Source organism: Chaetura pelagica, unplaced genomic scaffold, assembly GCF_000747805.2.
Source record: "Chaetura pelagica isolate M959 unplaced genomic scaffold, ChaPel_1.0 scaffold109, whole genome shotgun sequence".
Classification (NCBI taxonomy): Eukaryota; Metazoa; Chordata; class Aves; order Apodiformes; family Apodidae; genus Chaetura; species Chaetura pelagica.
Genome location: NW_009970725.1, coordinates 12,783,890 through 12,803,326, shown reverse-complemented (window position 1 = coordinate 12,803,326; position 19,437 = coordinate 12,783,890). Strand labels below are relative to the sequence as shown.

The window sequence follows — 19,437 nt, the reverse complement described above, 5'->3', positions numbered from 1 at the left end:
GAGGCTGGCCTAGCATGAAGACATAAATGCTAGAAGAATCAGAGAACCAGAAAGACATGAAGGAACTGATCTAATCAAACAGAGACAATCTTTATTCTGTCTATTTTTATTATATTACCAAATATAAAATATAACACATTAGAAGTCCCATAAAAAAGGAACAAGGATTTCAGGTCTCTTGCCTAGGAGGAACTTGAGGAATTTTGTGTTCCTAGTTGGAGGTTTTTACAGGTTTACTGAGAATAAAGCGATACCTGAGAACAGGCAAGTGGCTCAGAACTGCTAACACTTGAGCTGCTTAAAATTCATCCAAGCTATACGTGTAACAGAGGATTGAATAGAGAAATTGTACCCCCCTGCTAAATGGTTTGAAAGGTCCCCAGCAGGGCTTTGGCACCAACCAGCTACTACTGTGATGGAGGCACCCAAAAAACACATAGAGATGACTAAGAATGAATACTTACTCCAAGCAACACTAATTAGCCTTCTGATAAATCAAAAATAATACCACAGATTCAGATGTCAGTTGGAAATATTAATACACTACATCATAAGTACTTAAGAATTCCTAAGCTTTTTTGACTAGTCTTAACATAGATAATCTTAACACAGCTAATAACCATCATCATCGTCGTCATCCCACATGAGCCTCCCTCTCAGGTACCTGGAATCACTCATCCAACAGGGACAAGGCTCACTCAAAGAGAAATATATCACTCACCAAAGATGAGGTCACTGAATTTCTTTCAGTGGCATCCTGACCTAAGGGGGTAGGCTTCCTGGCAGACCCACTACTCCAAGGGAAAACACAACCAGCTTTCTGATAGGGAACTCTGTTTTTATAGACAAGTCAGATCGGACCTGTGGTCTGTCATTAACTATTCTACCTGGATCAAGACACCCCACTGGCTGGGGACCCTGTTCATTGTCAGAGGATCCCCACCTGGCAAACCCCAAAATTGCCTGTGAAAACCAGGTGCCACTCAGGGGTTAAGACCAGAAATGGGTCTCGGGGCCACCCAGTCTGACCTAACAAAGGTGGGTCCATATGAGGTTCTTTTGCTAGCTCCAGAGAGCTGAACAGATAATATAACAACCCCCAGCACCCCAGGTTGTGGGGGAGCATGAGTGCTCTTCCACAACAGTTCTCCCCAAAATTTCTAAACGTGAATCAGTGCCTATTCCCAACTGGCCACCTGTAGGTGGTCATTGTGTCTGGGAGCTCTGCAGTATCAATGTGTAGTGGTTTTAGTCATCTGGCCTCAGTACCAGAGAACAGTACAGAGCACACAGTATTCACTAGGAAATACGCATGCCTGAAGTCTGAACTCAAGTAGGCTAAGCTGAGCATTGAGTAGCAATTCCTTGGAAAGGCATCAAGGAAAAATGAAAGGCATCAAGGAAAAATGATACTGTTCTGTTCCTTGCATACTCAGAGACTGAGTTGTTAATTTTAGTTAGTAGAATTAAGAAAAATCTGTTTTATCAATTCTGACTGAAGTTGGCAGTCTGGAGCCAGCAAAACAGGACATGAGTTCCAAGAGTTTATGATTCACCAGTTGAATTGCTGCTGGATTACAGCCTTCATCAGGATGGTTGGGAAAACCCAGTGGTCCAAAGGATGTTAGCAGAGAACTAGCTTAGCTGAACTGGACTATCATACTGTTAGAATGAGAAGTAAGGCATACAGACAAGACTATCACTAGGAATTATTCCAAAATATGGTCTCCACTGCATCCTACTTAAGGCCAGCATGTAGAAGAAGGGTAAAAAAAAAAAAAAAAAAAAAGCAAAAAAAGCAAGAAAAAAAAGCAGAGCCTTGTAACAGTGCAGCAAATTTTATAGTTGTTAATCACAACGAAAGCCTGTGAGAAAGCATTGGTGAGTTATGAACCTGAAAAAAAAAAATACATCTTCAGAGATAATATATTCTCTCTTTTACTCTGGAAATGCTCTAGCATGCTTTATTTATCACAGATTAATTTTTATTAATCACATGGCTAAATGACAGATAACATTTTGTGCTGGCTTCTCAGTGACACAAATTTCTACTTGAAAAATTCAAGAATCAGTTCATTTTACCTGGGAACTATGTGAGAAGTTACAGTAAAAGGATCATGGAAATTTCTGAACAAGCCAGCAGGACATGTGAAGCTGAATCACGCATGCCCATGCAACATGTACCATAAATTCTAACTTAAGTCACAGTAAAAATCCAAGGACAAGTTCTACTGCATAAGAAAATAGAATTACAGCATTTTTACAGCATAAGCAATTATTGTACTGTTCCCTCAATGAAACTGAAATTGACCCTTCTGCTGTAAATAGTTATATTTGTTGCTATAAAGAAGTGACAATTATGGGCATTAATAAAACCCTATCCCTTCTGTATCACAGACATCCTCAAATAAGTTTACTGGCTGCTTTATAGGTTGTAAAACTATGATTTGGAAATACAGTTTGCAGGCAAGAGCTGACCCTACAGCATATAATTCAAGTCTTTATATACACAGACTCTTAAACAATAAAAACAATGCTTGTGGCAAGCAAATTAAACAATAGACAGTAAGTTCCCTTCATGCTCTTCAGACCCTGTGGTCTCACAGTATTTCAAAAGGCTAGCTTTTGAACATGACACTTCTGAAGCCTAGTGAGTTAGTAATGCTACCTGAACATGTTTAGCAACATTACTTCAACATAATAATTTCTTTATCATAAATCCACCAAATATCTAGACGGTTTTATCAGTGAGCTTGTGACAGGCCAAAATTCACTTTTCATTTTACTGGGAAGCTTTCCAAACCTCCCCTGGCTCATACACAGTTTTGATTTTTCTCTCCTTATATATGTCTACATGAGATTTTCTTTTTACTCATTACAGAGAGCAGAAGAAAATAACAATAACATGCTAACATTACATAATGTGCTGGGTAGGAATTGTGAGAGGACATATATATAAAAAAAGATATTGCAATGCTTTAATTTGCATGTGCTGTTGCCATGTTTTTGCCCACACAGAGTACTAACATGTCTCTTACTGTGCAAATCAGCATTCTCCCATTTCAAAACACCTTTGTTCACTTATCCTGAATTTATAGTTATACTCATGATGTCTGCCTCCATAATTCATGCATGGTACTTAATGCTGCACATAGAAACTCAGACTGAGGTATCAGTACCTCTTCTTCTCTGAGAAATGGATTGCAACTTTGAGGCCAAGCCCTGTGGCTGCCATGTACTCACATCAACAATGTGAGTGCCTCGTGGTCTCTTCAAGATTAAGGAAAATATCCTGAAACTTTTGAATTCAGAGTGCTTGAAGCCCTGCTGCTTTTTGAGTTCCAGTTATGTCTGCCACTGGTATCCAAACAGCTTGGTTAGGCATGCCAGCTGTTTTTTTTAATTTCTTACTGCCAGTGAAACAATTTAATCTGCTGATCTGCCAACCAGATGAGTGTTTTTGTGAGGGTTGATATTCATGGCACCAGTTATTCTGAAGGAAAGAGATGAAGCCTTAAGACACATCCTTTCTTACAATGTGTGTGGCAGGCATGGGAAGGCAAATGTGATACCTGCTTCATTTGCAGTGTATGAGGGTTCCAGCAGGGAGCCATTGCATTACATAAAAGTCTTTGCATTTCAGAGATGACCACTTCAGTTTAATTTACTCCTTCCTACTGCTAGTCAGTGGGTAGGAATTAGATGTCCTCTGTCATTCATTTAGAATAATTATACTATGAGCATAGTTGAGTATGATATAATGATATACTGTGAGTATGTGGCTTAAGCCACATATTGAATTATGTACTCCTTGGACTTGGACTGACAAAGGTTTCTTTACACCATGCATATTCCTTTGGAACACACTGTTCTCTGAGGGTATGTGCAGATGGCCTTAATTCCACCTGTGACAATGAACCCAGTATTTAGAGGGTGCCTTTAAAGGTCTGGATTAGGCCAATAGCAAATATGAATCTCTGTGGAATGTAGACAACCTGAACACATCATGAAGTGTTTACCTGATGAAGTAGCAGAAAGGAGTGCTTAGCCCTTTAGATAACATGTAGTTTGAAATTTCCGTAGTTGTTTTCAGCTGCACTTCAACATACTTAAAAACGTGATATGGCCTTTTGGGCTGAAAAATAATATATATATAACGTCTTCAGGGAAGAGAGATTAAAAGTACATTTCAAAATCAAGCACTTTAAATAAAAAGATGATTGCTTTATTATCTCAGTAGAGTTGTTCTTACTTAGGGCACCCAACTTGCATATTGAAGAAGCTGGGCACACTGATGACAAAGGGATGCATTGAGAGTACACAAATTGCCTTCACTCTAGTATACTCTCAGTTTTCAACTTACATAACTCAAAGCTTATTTGCTTTCTTCTGCATGTTTTCTTTAAGGTACTTCTAAATTATATCACTTGAAAATTGCTGCAATGCTCTCTCTCCCTCTCATCCTCTCTGGGCTTTCCAGCCTCAGGTGCTGCAGGATCGACTTCACATACTCAACATGGGAAGTACCCTGGCATCCTAAATGCCAAGTACTGCATCCACAAGGCATTGCTAGCTGATATGCTTGGCCCTCCTGTTCTCTCAGTTCAGGCTGGAAGAGGAAAATACCAACTGCTTGTGGTGTCTATAAGGGCTGAAAGGGCCAGTAACATATTAGAAGGTTTTGATGGCGCAAATCCAGCTGAGCCAAACTCTGTGGTGTAATACGAGAAAGAGAACCAGAGGCAGAGTGGAGCCTGGATCATCTTGCCTTCTTTCTTATCCTTCTTGCTCTTTTTCCCGGTCTGTTGCTCTTGGAATACTTGCTATCACCAGGTGGTTCTGGTGTTACCTAGGCAAAAATCTTTGTCATGTTTACTCTTAAGGCTTTTTGAGGATATGACACAGAACAGCCAGAGGAGGGTGGTATGGTGACAGCATTCTGCTGATTACGTAAGCAAGATAAAAGAAGTGGAAACACTCAACTTTTATCAGCACAAGACTGAATGAAAATCTGTGCAATAAAGAAAACTTGTTTCTCCCTGCTGAAGCTAAAAGCTCGCAGGAAAACTTTTTCAGAGAAGGTCACAAGAACCTTTTATAATGGAATGTGGCAAACAATCTAAAGCTCTTTCTAACATAGATGAATTTATAAATAACACTAAGTACATGCAATCACTGAGGAATACATTTTTCATTCTTGTGTGTGAGCCAGATCTTCGCAATAAATTAGCATTCCTTAGTTGAAGTTAATGGAACTGACCAAACTATGTATTTGTAGACGATTTGGTCCCAGGGTCTTTTAAACCCTATGCTTATCTGCCCTGAAGAAGTAAAAGGTACAAATGATAATGCTTTGAAAGAGTGAGTCCTTCAGTAGATGCTGAGGAGCCCTCACAGTAAAAATATTTATGCTTTCTATGCAAATTTTTTAAAAGTTTACTGATCCTTACATACACGTTTCTTTGAAATAAAGATAATATCCACAGTAAGATATATATTACATAATTATCACCTGAAATAAATAAAAAAAGTCTTGCAAATTACAGTAATTCTAAAAGTCAAAATAACTTGACCAGCTGATAAAGAAATGCATGCATCTATAATTACTGAATGCATTACTTCTTTGAACATCCATAATTCCAAAATAATCTTGAAATACGCACAGCAACAAACATAAAACCTGCTGGACCTGAAACTAAAGACAAAGCAAGCAGCATTTGTTGTATTAAAACTCTGACAAAGTACATTTTAATCATGTCCAGCATTACGAATTCTAAAGCAACATGGAATGTCATTGGGCCTTCAGGATTAATGTGTACTTTATCACTGTACACAGAGCTTCCTGAACACTTTCTATAAAGTCCACATTTGAATCAACATTTAAACAATCAGCATTGCCCTTTCTCTTCTTTTATGTTGTTGTGGCTGTGTGCAGATTCTACGGAAGGTATTGGGATTTTTCATATTTAAGTAGAGAAGAACAATTTAATCACAGACAAATGGTGGAATTAGGAATTACCTCAGGTATTGGCTTTGTAGACTTGAATCATAGAATTTGTGCTTTCCTTATCCATCTCAGAAATTAAAGAGCTTTATGTGACATGGCTGATGCATCGATCAATACAACAACAATCATTTACACTGCAAGTTTAGTGCAGTTTCAAAAATCTGCATTAACCAAGGCTGTAGTAGTAGCAGAATCAATAGACAAGGCGTCTTGCCTAGTGGTGTACATAAATGAAGTATGACTAAACTTTTAACACCCAATGAATATAAATTAAGATTATAAAATCCATATGCAGAATGTGTTCTGCAAGCTATGCAATGTCAGTGTACTTGAGAGTGTAATGCACAAATATTTAGTGTTAAGTAATTCTCACTTTAATTTTCACTCTGCTTCACTGAGCATTTACATCTTGAGTTTGCAGTGAGTTTTAAGACCTGTTACAAAAGACCATTTGCTGCTGTGTGCTCATCTGTCAATTCTATAGCTTCATGTCACTTTAAATCTCTCCTCCTATTTTCCTAACCACTCATCCCCCTATTTGGCACACTTTCATCTCATAACTAGCTCCTTTCAATCGCCAGGGAAGTTTCTGATGTGATTACTACTATACAAGTCAGTCATCTTTAGTTCATGATGTAGATAAAACGAATGAAATTGTTTTTTTATTAATGGGCTAAAATGTTAGCGTTTAAACAAAAATGACTGAAATTGGTATTATTTTAAGCCAGATGTTTGAATTCAGGACTACACTATAGCTTTGTGAGATAAAGTAAGACAAATATCAAATAATTCTGTTTCTGATTTAATCTGTTAGATCAAACAATTTCATTAAATCTGCTTTTCTTGCTTTCTGACTTTTTCTCAGCTGGTTCAGACTTCCCCAAAGCATTACATTTTATGTTTTAAAAGTTGTCTAATCAACAGGATGGCACTTACTAAATGTAGACCTACATATATACTATATATAATGCAACAATAAACATGTTGAATAGCAAAAAAAAAAAAAAAGAAATATTGAATATTCTGAAGAATAATGTAGAAAAATTGTTTTCATTCACTCGTATTGAATATGCCAGTAAGCTGTACTAACCAGACAAAATGAAATTAACAAAAACTTTAGCATCATTATGAAAACAGTTTATATTCATTCACTATAGGTAGAAACTCTTCCTACAGAAACAAAACAATTAATAATTTTTTATGTTACATGATTAGCTAAAAGGAAAGTCATCCCAAATCTCTGAAAAATCTGTATTTGTCTCATCCATATTTTTATTTCTTCAGAGTATTGAGCTAATTACTGCCTCTCATTCAAAATAATCTGACCAACCCTCTGCTTTCTTCACTGAAAAGCAGGCATCTTTTATTCTCATCATGAAGGACTTATACAGTACAGTGTACGTGGTGTTGAAACAAACCTCTACAAATTGGAAATTCGTGATTAGGTACATGTAACACCAAAGAATGTGAGCTACTGGTTTTCTAGGTTTTAGGGGCTTTGGGGTTTTTTTTTTGTGTTTTTTTTTTTTGGTTGGTTTGGTTTGTTTTTTTCTGCTATTTTGGTCAATTAAATGTAAATACTTAATGAATGTTACAGAACATATTTCTTAAATTTGCTAACTTACTAAGAGTTGATTATCTTCAATTTGTGAAGTAAACAAGAAGAGTGAATATTAAAGACAGTAGCTCAGCATAAAAAACGTGATATGCCCTTTAACTCATAACACTGCAGTAAGCAATTACCTTAAAGAAGCCACCCACACAACAGAACTATGGCTTTGTTCCTTATCTTCAAAGAACAAGCCACTTGCATCTGGATCAAATCCTTTAAACAATACACGAACACTCAACATCAAAGCACTTCCATTTTCTTCAGTTATTTAATTTAATTAGAGCTAATACAGACATGAATTTAGACACTGATTGCTGTGTAGAAAATCCCCAGAAAACATATTCAAGAAATTAATCAAATTGGTTTTAATTTTATAAAGATTTTCCCCCCAGTACCTGACAGGAGCGCCTCTGCTCTGTGCAGGTTTCAGCAAGACTGTCACAGTGCTGTCAGTTTGATTCAAAGGTGTTTCAAGTTCATATGGCGGCATAGAGGGTGCTAGAATAAGAAAAGAGCCAAAAATAATCATTATTTCTGTACTTCTTTTTCAAGAGCTGTGTCTTTATTTGAATGGGGAATTTTAAAGACATCTTCCAATATAAAGAGAGTGTTATAGGTCTAAGATGCTTTCTGTTATGACACAAGCGTGAGACAACTGTTAAATAAGTTCAGAAAAAAAACCCACAACAACACAAAACCCCCCCCAACAAACAAAGAAATCTCAGCTCACTGCCAATCTCAAGACAGGAAGCAGACACCAGTAGGAGTAAATTTGCAGAGTATTGAGAATCCATGGCTTGGAAATTAAAAGTTATCTCAAGCGTCTGCAAATGTGCATGCTGAAGGGACTATACATTTAAAACTCAGTCCAGCTTTCTCAGAATATTAGTGGTATTAGGATGCATTCTCGGAATTTGTCATTCTTGGAATTCTAAATAGTGCTCTAACTGTCCTAGGTCTATTGTCCACCACAGACATCAATTACAATAATTAAGCAGCATTATCACCATGAGAGCATATCTTAGTCTGAAGCTACACTCAATAGCACTTTTTCAAACTCTGTCTTCATTAAGGAATTACAGTTGTGATTAAATAAAACAATGCCTCAGTTATTGTATTTTACTGTTGCTGCTTTTTTCATCTAGTCACATTTTTATCATTCTATCGGATGGAAGCCTGCTCGGTTAAGTAGTTTTTTAACAGTCTGTTGTATATTTACTGTCCAGCTGTTCACAATGATACACAATTAACAGATTTAAAGGCTATAGAAGCAGGAAGTGGTGATTACAATGATATTTTCTAACCATGGGAGTAATGTAGGGCAGTGAACTTCCCTAAACTAATTCCTGCTTGAAAAAGAAAATAAATTCGGCAGGAGAGATCTTCTCTCTAGCAGCTTCTTCCAGTGGCTAATTATACTTCAACTTGAACACGGAGACCTACTTGGCACCTCAGTTTGTTTACGTTCATCTTCCAGCCACTGGATATTTTGTGTACCATACTGATGAAGTTACTCAGAGTCTGTCATACTCCACATACAGAGAATATCAACCTCTCCTCTGGCAAATTAAATAGCTCCAACAATGTGAATCTTTCTTTCAAATGTATTTTCTAGTCCTTTTCACCTTCCCAGTAGCAGCTGCATCTATTTGAAAGGTACAGGAATTTCGCTTTTCTTTATCCATATTGCCCTATAAGTAACTATTGCATTAACCCTTTTGTCCACAACTCTTCAGTCTGCTGTGAAAACATTAACAGATTAATTGTTTTGCATTGATATTCACCAGTTTAGAAAAGCTTCACAAATAAAAAAAACCCATCAATCTTCAAAAACCTCCTTGTAAGCCATGAGAGTTTTGTTCTGTGTATAATCCTTGGTATAAGGCAGGAATGTTTAGTCTAATAATTGTAAGTAATTTGGGTACTCACTTTGAGGAGCCTAATGGCATGATATTTCACAGTACTTTAAAGATTCAGAAACAGTTTCCACATTACTGTTCTGCAGTATTGAATATCCTGAACTTGTCAACATAATGTCTCATTCTCAAGTTGATCATCCCGAAAATAAGGGAAGAGCAGAGTAACTCCATCTCCAGAAAGCTGTATGAACTGTGAACAATTCTGGAATACTGTCAGTTCTTGCCTTTGGTCTCCTGCCCACATCTTAACAAGTCTAGTAATCTTCTTCATTTTCCTAACTTAGGACTCCTAGGTCTCTACTTGCACTCTTTACTAATTTTAGTCTCTCTCCACAAAAAACCTCTTCCTGCCCAGGACATGAGTTGTGGTTCCTAAGTCCCACTTTTTAATCCTGGCTACTTTTTCTCCTCTCCACAGATATTTGTATATTATTATTCTTACACTTTTCTCCTGTCTATGTTAGGACTCTTCCTCTTCTCCACTGCCCAACTGTAAAGAAGGAGATTATCAATAAACAGAGAAAAAAGGAGATGCTATTTCTGTTCATAGTTTTTGCAACTCCACACCATGGTCTTCAGCAGCAGAAAGCTCAGATGCACTAAAAAGTCAGGCCCTTAGAGACTCTCTTATCTGCGTTGGGCCACATGAACACACAACAAAGGCTCTAAAAGCTTTGTAAACTTTATTTAGTGAGTATGGCACCTACAGTGACATTTGCTGCTCAATTCTGTCAAGTTTCTACCACGTGTGTGCAAACGGCAGGATTTACAAATTGCCCAAATCTGGACAGATTTTCAAAGTAATGTGTCTCTTCTTGCTAAATATTTAAACCCCTGTTTGAAAGCACTTCAGTAGTGTACCACTCACTGGAATTTTTCATTATGTCAGCCATGTTCCTGAAATGGTTGACATTCTTCTTAGTATGAAAGCCAGCATACAAAATTTAGCCAACACAGCTGACTTTTCACAAAGTTATTATATACAACAGAAAAGAGACTTCTAATGGAGTGCCCATCGATTTTGATAGCATACAATGCTATGAGCTCTGGCTTTGGTAATACATATTTACAGACAGATCACTTCATCAGTGCCAGTCACATAACTGTAGAATGAAACATGGCAGCTATTCATGGTACAGATAGTACTACTCAAACACTTAAGACTGGAAACTAAGAGCATTTTATTCATGTGAAAATACAATCTAGAGTCAGACAAATTAAAATGCAATGACTCACTTCAGAAATTGGTCAGAATGCACTGTTGCCACCTCATCTGTTCTAAAAAATAGTGAAACCTTCTGTCCACAAAGGTTCAGCATTTTTGTTTAGCATCTTTCCCAAACGGAGAGCACTGGCCACATCAAGTGCCTCCAAGCTTTACAGTGAGACAATGAGATCACAGGCGAACAGCACTGCCAAGCAGGTACCACATTTAAAAGCTAAATTTTCACTTATTTTCCAGTCATACTAAGAAATGTACACATTCTGCTTCTATTTTAAACTTATCGGGAGATTGGCTTTAACTACCCAAAGACAAGTCATAAACATTCCCTGTTAGTACAGTGCCTAACATGAAGTAATGAGAGAGTAGGATGCAGACAAGGCAGCCTAATGAACCTCGCCACATGGTAGCCTGGAAGTTAGTCTTATTCCCAAGCATGCCTGGAGGGTCTGTTTACACTTGTGAGTTTTAGTTGGTGACATATCAAATTCAGAAAAGAACAACAATTTACGATAGGGGCTGACTGCTATCCTAGCTCTAGGAGAAACTTTCTCTTCAGTACAGGAAATGGGATGGAAATTGACCCCATCGTTATTGATCAGTGTTTGACTTCTTACAGAGGATAATTTTCCAGTTTGAAAATTAGCAATAATTCTTTCTTTACAACCACCTTTCTTTGGCAACAACTTCCACCTTGAATTAAATGCCTTTTCCTATATTAAAAAAAAAAAAAAAAAAAAGAAATTGCTGTATTTTTTAATTTACATTTCTGACTTTTTTTCCATTCCAGTGAAGACAGAAAATGAGTGATGGGGAAAAGTAAAAAGAATGACAATAAAAGAGACATAATATTTTGTACCCAAATGCTCTCCGTTATCCTTTTTGAAAAGCAAAGTTGACCACAAATAGATAAGGTAATTTTCTGTAAATATTATTGAGGGGCATCGTTAGAGTATGTAATAGTATTGCACCCTATCAGCTAGAGAAATGAAGTGTTCCTCTGCCTCTGGGAGGGCTTTAAAATATTGTTCATGGATCTGCACAAGTGACAGAGACATGCTGCTGCTATCTGAAAACCACTAGTCCTGATGTTCTTGTGTAATACAGTTTCATATCCACTTCAGTCCCCATGCCTGCTAGGAACATATGCAGGCTGGCAGTTAGCTACACTTTCTAAGCGACTGCTAGACATAGTATTTCTGCTCCACTCTCAATTGTTCATGGCTCATTAAAAAGATTTTCCAGCACCGTTACTGTACTAATTTAGAATCATGTCAAGGCTGACTAAGTTCTGAATGGAACCCTCATCCCCATGTCCAAAAAACCCTATGCTAAATGTTGCTACAGCAGCTGGCACTGACTGCAGGCACATAATTCATAGGGTTGCTCGGGTGATAAGTTACAGTTATGAATAGGAATTTCAAAGTATGAGCTCATATTTAAGCACTTGGAGGTTTTTCAGATATGTTAATGTCTGTCACTTTGACATCTTCATGGATGAAACAGTATCTTACTTTTTCAATTTGCTGCTAGTTAAGTCCTAAAGAACAAGTAAACAACAAAACTATTACCCATGTCATTATCATAAGAAAACAACAAAAATCTTTAATCAAGTACCTGATATTTTAGTGGTGAACTGATTTGTGATTGGAGGTCCAAAGCCTTTAGCTGTGCTGGCTCTGATGGTGAAAGAGTAGGTAGTGCCAGGATACAGTCCAAAAAACAGATAGTGCGTCTCATTCCCTAGCTTTGAGACTCGTCCACTTTGATTGGATAAATCTATTTCTGGGTCAAAGGAACTGACTGCTTTGTAGGTGATCTGCAAAAGAATAAGAAAGTTATATACTGTCTTGAGCAGATGGACAGAGATTTCATCTTTACCCAGTAAACCTTTCTGATATATGCACTGTCAGACATTTTATGATAACTATCTTACTCTCTTACACTATTCAAATCCCGAATCCCATGAAGGAACACAGAAACTCAAGCTATAACTGGCATGAGTTATTACTTTTATAGATACAGAGACTTAGAGGCAGCTAAATTACAACTCTAAGGATGGAGTCAGGCTTACATTAATTCCTTCAAGATGCTGGCTTTACCAGTGTCATTTTTTGAATTAATCTTGCAGGGGGTCTTGATCAGCAACAATAACACCACCAAAACAGCCAAGTCAAAATAGATAAGCAAATAACTGAAGGTGTAGCTTTCAGTTCCAACTGACTTCAGTATAATTACACTTTGCTCTGAATAAGATTACCTGAAAGGGCAGTTGAAGGCAAATGTCTCAGAAAGTGGGTACAGCTTGTATTTTAGTAGGGCGTTTAGCTAATTTGAAAATTTTCAGGTTATTATATTGTATCTAGGTGAGATTCTCATTTGGAGGAAAGGAGAGATAAAATGTTAAGTAATATATGCAGACTGTATATTATATCCTCGGTTCCTTCTTCGATTCAAGCAGTATTTTTAGTTTTCATTAGAAATATTAATTTAAGTTCATAGTAAAACTTGATCCAGATTTCTTCTATTAATTACTAATTTCCATGCACAGTAATGAGAATTTTAAAAAAAGAAATCCATTAAGAAATAAAAAAGCACAAATTATTAATCCTTCCTTTTTACTTTTAAAGTCTCATGTGTATGTGAATAATTCCAACATTCTTATTACATAAAGTGATAACTGACATTCTTTTTTTGCTATATGTATTCCATATAATTACAATTAAGAAGACATATAAAGCAACACATAGGAACATCAAGTATCAGCATTACACACCTCTAACACTTGCAATTTCCTAAAATCTCAGACTTAATGAAAATTGATTTCTATGTGACCTATGTAATATAACATCAATAAAGTACAGAAAATTAGTAATAAAAACTCTGACACCATCTAGATAAACCCTGACATTACTTTGGTAGATAAAAGCAGATTCTCTACAACTCCCCATCCATAAATTGAACTGAAAGTCCCTTAAAAACCAGGCAACTCAGCTTCCTAATATAACAAAAGATAGAAGAAGATGGAATTATCAAATATCTGAACTTTTATCAGTAAAGAAATAAAGGTTACATATTGCCCAAAAGAATCTCCCTTTCTGATGGTAAATCTTGCTATGTCATTGTGGGAAAGAGGGTCACAGCTTCTTTTGGTGATTGTAAAAGACAGATTGGACAACTACATTGCTACTATGCTCATCCTGTTTTGCCACAGATGTGAGTTAATGACCTCTTGCAGCTCCCTTTAACTCTGTTTTCTGTATTTCTGTGATTCTTAACCACATATTCCAAAATCGCACTCAAGTTTTATTCAAAGTAATACCAGCCTATTGAAGACCTTGCAATCTGTTAGATTCTTTTCTTTTTTTTTTTTCTTTTTTTCAGTGTTCAGTGATTAGATAACTAAGTGCCTAATGTTCTGTCATGAAATAAGTTCTTCCATGGATCATGAAGAACATGTGAAAAAAATATTTTGCCTGCTTAAAATGAACTTACACTGTTTCTGTATTTTACTCATACTTGCAATACTGTTCCTACTTCTTTTTTTTTTTTCTTTTTTTTTTTTTTTTTTTTTAAATATAACTTTGTATGACTACCATTGCTAGTGCCAGCTCAGCTTTGCAGTGAAGAGAAAAAAAAGGGCACTTTCTCACTGGATCTTGACTGCTTTTATCAAACTTAAATGAAATCTTGCCCAACAGACTAATGCCTTTATCTCTACAACTGTGAACCTCTACTGGTGATACGGAAGCAAAATGGTGTAATTTGCCATTATGTTGTTTCTTTGTCTTTTTCATTTAAATATTGGTAAAATAATTAGATTTGAACTTAATTTCACGATAGCAATGAATACATCAATATTTGATCCTCGATATTTCAATGCAGTTTCTCCCACCATATACATTAAAACATTGCCTCTTTCAGGCACTAAAACCAGGCATTTGTTATGTTATGAGATTTGTAACAACACAGAAATCTTGGCACCTGGAGCAATAAATGCCAGACACAGAGGTGAGATTGAGCTTTCCGGCTGGGAGAAAGGATGCAGACTGGGAATTGCACATTAAGATCACCTGTGTGCTGGGATAAAGACCCTGGGACCTCCTCCTAAAAGAAGGTATCTGCTGCTGTAATCTTAAGGCTGCCCCTAGGAAAAACAGCTACCAGCTGAAGAGCTTGCCCTGGAAAGAGCAACCTTGCTCATAGGTCCGACTCAGGCTTACATACTTGCAGTTTTGCTGTACTTTTCATGAACCCATTAAATATGCCATACGTTTGCATAACAGCAGCTTTAGTGGCTACAATTTTTAGATCAGAACTGTGGATGTACACACAGCTAAGGCTTAGATTCCTCTGTGTCTAAGCTTTGGCTCACAACAAAGCGTAGACAGGAGCTGGACACCCCACTTCTTAAGCTTGGGTGATTTGGAGCTGTGCTGGATGCCTTAGCTTGACAGTACAGAGATCAGGCAGAGAGGTACCTACTGAGACATCATGGATAATCTAAAACAGCCTATAAACCACAGGTGCCTTAATTTCATCTGACTTGTCTGGATCTTACCCTGTAAGCTACTTCAGTTAACTAAAATATATCTGAAGTGTACTTTTATATATCAGCTAAAATATACATTTAAAAGAGGTGAAAGTCCCCGTAATTTACTGTGTGTATTTGTTAGTCTCCAGGTAGTTTGTCAGACATATTTATAAAAACTTTATGATACACTTTAGGCTTACAAGCAAAGATCAGGGGAGAAAAAGTCTTGACAAACAAGTCGTCAGCAACTCTGTGTCTGTTTTTATTCAGCCACCTAACTGGAACTGAATTGATGTGTGTAGAACAAGGTCAGTTTCATCAGTCTGCTGGTATCTTTTACTTAAAAGCAATTTAAATCAAGATTCTAATTTAAGTGACTGCCTTGCTCTCTCCCCATCTCTGCTTTGAGGTTTATTGGATAAACAGTATAAGTTATCAGTATTTTCTATATTCTCCTCACTGCTGGAATGCTACATTCTTTTGATGTTCAGAGACTTGCAGAGTCCCAGCTACCTTAGAAAGTCTAGCCAAGTGATCTTTTTTTACCTCTGAATAGACCTACAGAACTCCCATTACATGAAGCTATGTATAGATATATATTCAAGAATGACTTGCAAATATACAGTGCAGTACTCCTGAGCAATGTAACTAGACATGCATGCATATTCATAAGCAAAAAGATGATTCAACACTGTGTGTGTTCTATGTACATAAAGCCTAACATCAGTAAAAACATTAACATACTAACTAAAACATTCTGATTCCTGAAGATAGGCAACTGTTGAACTAGCTGGAAATTAGTTAGCTTTGTGAAAAAACAATCCTTACTTGTTCATAACATTTTGCTCTCTTGCAATAATATAGTTTTCAAAACAGTATCAGTAGGTTGCCATTAAATTTAACTTTTCTTTTACATTTAGGTGTGCTTTTTTTCTTTTTAAACAAAGCATTTCAATACCAATTTTGTAGTAAGGTCAGGTAAGAAGCTTAACAGTGATTACTGTCTGACAGCTTAATCTGTGCAGTCTTTTGTCAATTTTTCTAAAAGGTATTCAGGCAGAGGCTCCACATGAGAAAAGCAGCAATTTTTAGACATCTAACAACATATAATTTTGTTGAATTTACATTTCTAAAATTCTAGATTTTCTTTAATTATGCCTGTTTGTTTCTATTACAATAGGCTTCCTGTAATGAGTTTTTCTAAACGTAATGCTGACTGTCACCACAGTGTTATGTCTCTTTTTTAAAAAAAAATTCCCTAAGACCTGCCTTTCAATCTTTTAAATATTGATCCATATTATTAGACAGAATGCTATATCACAAGGTTCTAGAACCAGCAGTTTTCTTAGAGCTGATAACCCAGGGACATTCTGGGTCCTGCAGCAATTCATGGCTATATTATATACTTGATTTTATTACTTTGTAAGTGCTACTAACTTCAAAAAAGAATACATTTGACAGAAACTGGAAAGAAAACCCCATTTTAAATTTCCTTACTAATTATACACTTTTGAAAATCAAAACTATACATAAAAATTAAAACATGGCAAAATGCTAAGTACCTCATACAAAGTAATCACACCATATGTTTGCACTGGCTCTCTCCATTGAAGAAAAATCTTCTCTTCAAAGGTAGTGCCTTGAATGGATTCCAGTGGCACAGCACTTGGGACTAATGGATATAAAAAAAAAGGAGAAAAGCTGTCTTGAGAAAAGCTTCAGAAGGGGACACTCTGGTTAATATTAGCACTGTTGAGGCATAAAAGCCATCCATCCATCCATCCATCCATCCATCCATCCATCCATCCATCCATCCATCCATTCATCATGTCTCAATCTCTTGTTGAGATACAGAGCATATTTTGCAGCATTTGGTGAATTTTTAAACAGATCATATATAAACATATATAACCTTTTTGAGTAAACTATCTCAATTGCATGTAGCACCCAGTATTATTTCCCCAAGACTGAAGCAAAGATCAGTATAGCTCAGGAGAATTATTTATTTAACATGATAGTGCCATTAAGGACATGTATTTGTCACCTTCAGTGTAAGAAGGAATTAGTGAGCTTTTCCAGTACAACATTGTTGATGAAATAAAAGCACAATTCAGATTTTAAAAGGCAATAACTCAAATATAAATTCTTATAAATAGAATCATGTTGTGATACCCAATTATCAGCAGTGTTACTGTACCAGAGTGATAAACACATGAAATATTCATAGATGAAAATGGAAAAGCATTGAAGTAACAAGGTATAGTTTCAACTGAATGAGCTAGAATTGATAGCTTGGGAAGACAAGCCTCATGTTGCACAGAACAGTGATGCTCACTGACGTCAGGCCTAAGACCTAAAATAGGATGGACATAAGGAAATTATGAAGCAGACAAATTGAAAATCTGACATTATTTATTTTTTTAAAGTCTCTTGATTTATGAGACATCAGAAGATTCTGATAAAAGGTGTCTCAACCTCTCTCAAGTATCTGCTTTTGTTTCCTGTTTGTTCTGCAACAATTACTTTACCCCCAACCTAAGCTCAATGCAGCTTTCAGAGAATGAGGTAAGTTAACAGAACAGGCATATATATCTGCAATTTTCTTTTTGTAACAACACTTGCAATGGAATGTGAAAGGAAAATTCGAAAGAAAGCACACAGGACTGTTGTGAGGCAGCCAGCATTGCTGGGTTAGCACTTTTCCAGAAACTGCCAGAGAAAATCCATTAAGAAGATCATAGAATCATAGAGTGGTTAAGGTGGGAAGGGACCTTAAGGATCATCAGGTTCCAACCTCCCTGGTATGAGCAGGGACACCACACTACACCAGACTGCACGAAGCCTCACCCAACCTGGCCTTAACACCTCCAGGGACTGGGCTTCCACAACCTCCCTAGGCAGCCTATTCCATCACCTCATTACCCTCATGGTGAAGAATTTCTTCCTGATGTCTAACCTAAATCTCCCCTCTTTCAGTTTAAAACCATTACCCCTTGTCCTATCACTGCCCTCTCTGGTGAAAAGCCCCTCCCCAGCTTTCCTGTAGGCCCCTTCAGGTACTGGAAGGCTTCTATAAGGTCTCCCCAGATAAGATAGACTTAACATTTTCCTCATGCTAGAGAACTAAGGTGGAAACTACTTGCTGCAGGGGTTGAAATAACTTCTCAGACCTGTCACTGAGATTTACTGGAAGGCTAAAGCATAGGAAGATGTGCAAGCAAGACATCTAGTGACTCCTTGCAGTTGCTAGGTGTGGTAGACCACTATCCTCCTCCTACTCCATGCTGTTGGTCAGGAAGTTTACATGATTTGAGACTTTACAGTCACCTCTTCGTAGCTCTCCTCAGAGGTGCTTGGTCTACAGAGGGGAAGCTCCAAGGATGCAGATGATTGTCTCTGAATCGGGTTACCAGTCCTTTAAGGACCAGGTAAGATTATGCCTTTAGGGTACCTTATGTCTGGGCACTAAATCTCGCTTCCAAGTAGGAGAGAATGGGCAAAACTCATTTGGAATTATGGGGTTAATGACTTATGTGTAAAAGGAGAGGAATTAAGTATAGTGTACTGTAAATTGTATGTATGGCAAAACACTGTAGTAATCCTCTAAAATTATCTGAAGGCCATAAACTTTGAGGAGTTACACCATGAGGCAGAAGTTAACTAGAGAGGTTGTGGGATATCCATCTTTGGAAATACTCAACACTCAAATGTTCAAGACCATGAGCAGTCTGCTCTCACTTGATCTCTGAGCAAAAGGTGGGACTAAATGAGCTCTGGAGGCCCCTTGCAACCTACACAACTGTGTGATTTTAAAAATTAGGATGATTATTTGGGTCAGCATACTTTGTTGTGTAAAATCTAGATTTATGTACCTTGTTGAAAATGTAACACAAAAAGTTTTATTTTTTTGTTCAAGATATCCTCTCAATCACTGATGCTGGTTTTTAACAAGTCTTGGAGCATTATAAAGTTTCAGAGGGCATGAAATAAGAAAATATTATGCAATGTTTTAGAGAAAATACCTGAACAGCCCAGATAACAAGGTCTTTAGCTTTGTCATCCTACAACTGAACCTAATCAAAATTAGAGGATGACAGCACAATTAATTCTAATTAAACAATTTGTTAGATATGCTCTGTCAAA

The 19,437-nt window shown here is 36.9% G+C and overlaps 1 protein-coding gene across 1 annotated transcript in view; it reads right to left on the bottom strand.

The window, feature by feature from the left end:
- PTPRM (protein tyrosine phosphatase, receptor type, M) overlaps nucleotides 1-19,437 on the bottom strand; it is a 331,529-nt gene that overhangs the window by 210,933 nt on the left and 101,159 nt on the right. The window contains exons 7-9 of the mRNA XM_010006866.1: nucleotides 16,857-16,966; nucleotides 12,378-12,579; nucleotides 8,015-8,117 (exon numbers count right to left, since the gene is read on the bottom strand). Of these exons, the coding sequence (XP_010005168.1) occupies nucleotides 8,015-8,117; nucleotides 12,378-12,579; nucleotides 16,857-16,966 (415 nt within the window). The remainder of the gene's footprint in view (nucleotides 1-8,014; nucleotides 8,118-12,377; nucleotides 12,580-16,856; nucleotides 16,967-19,437) is intronic.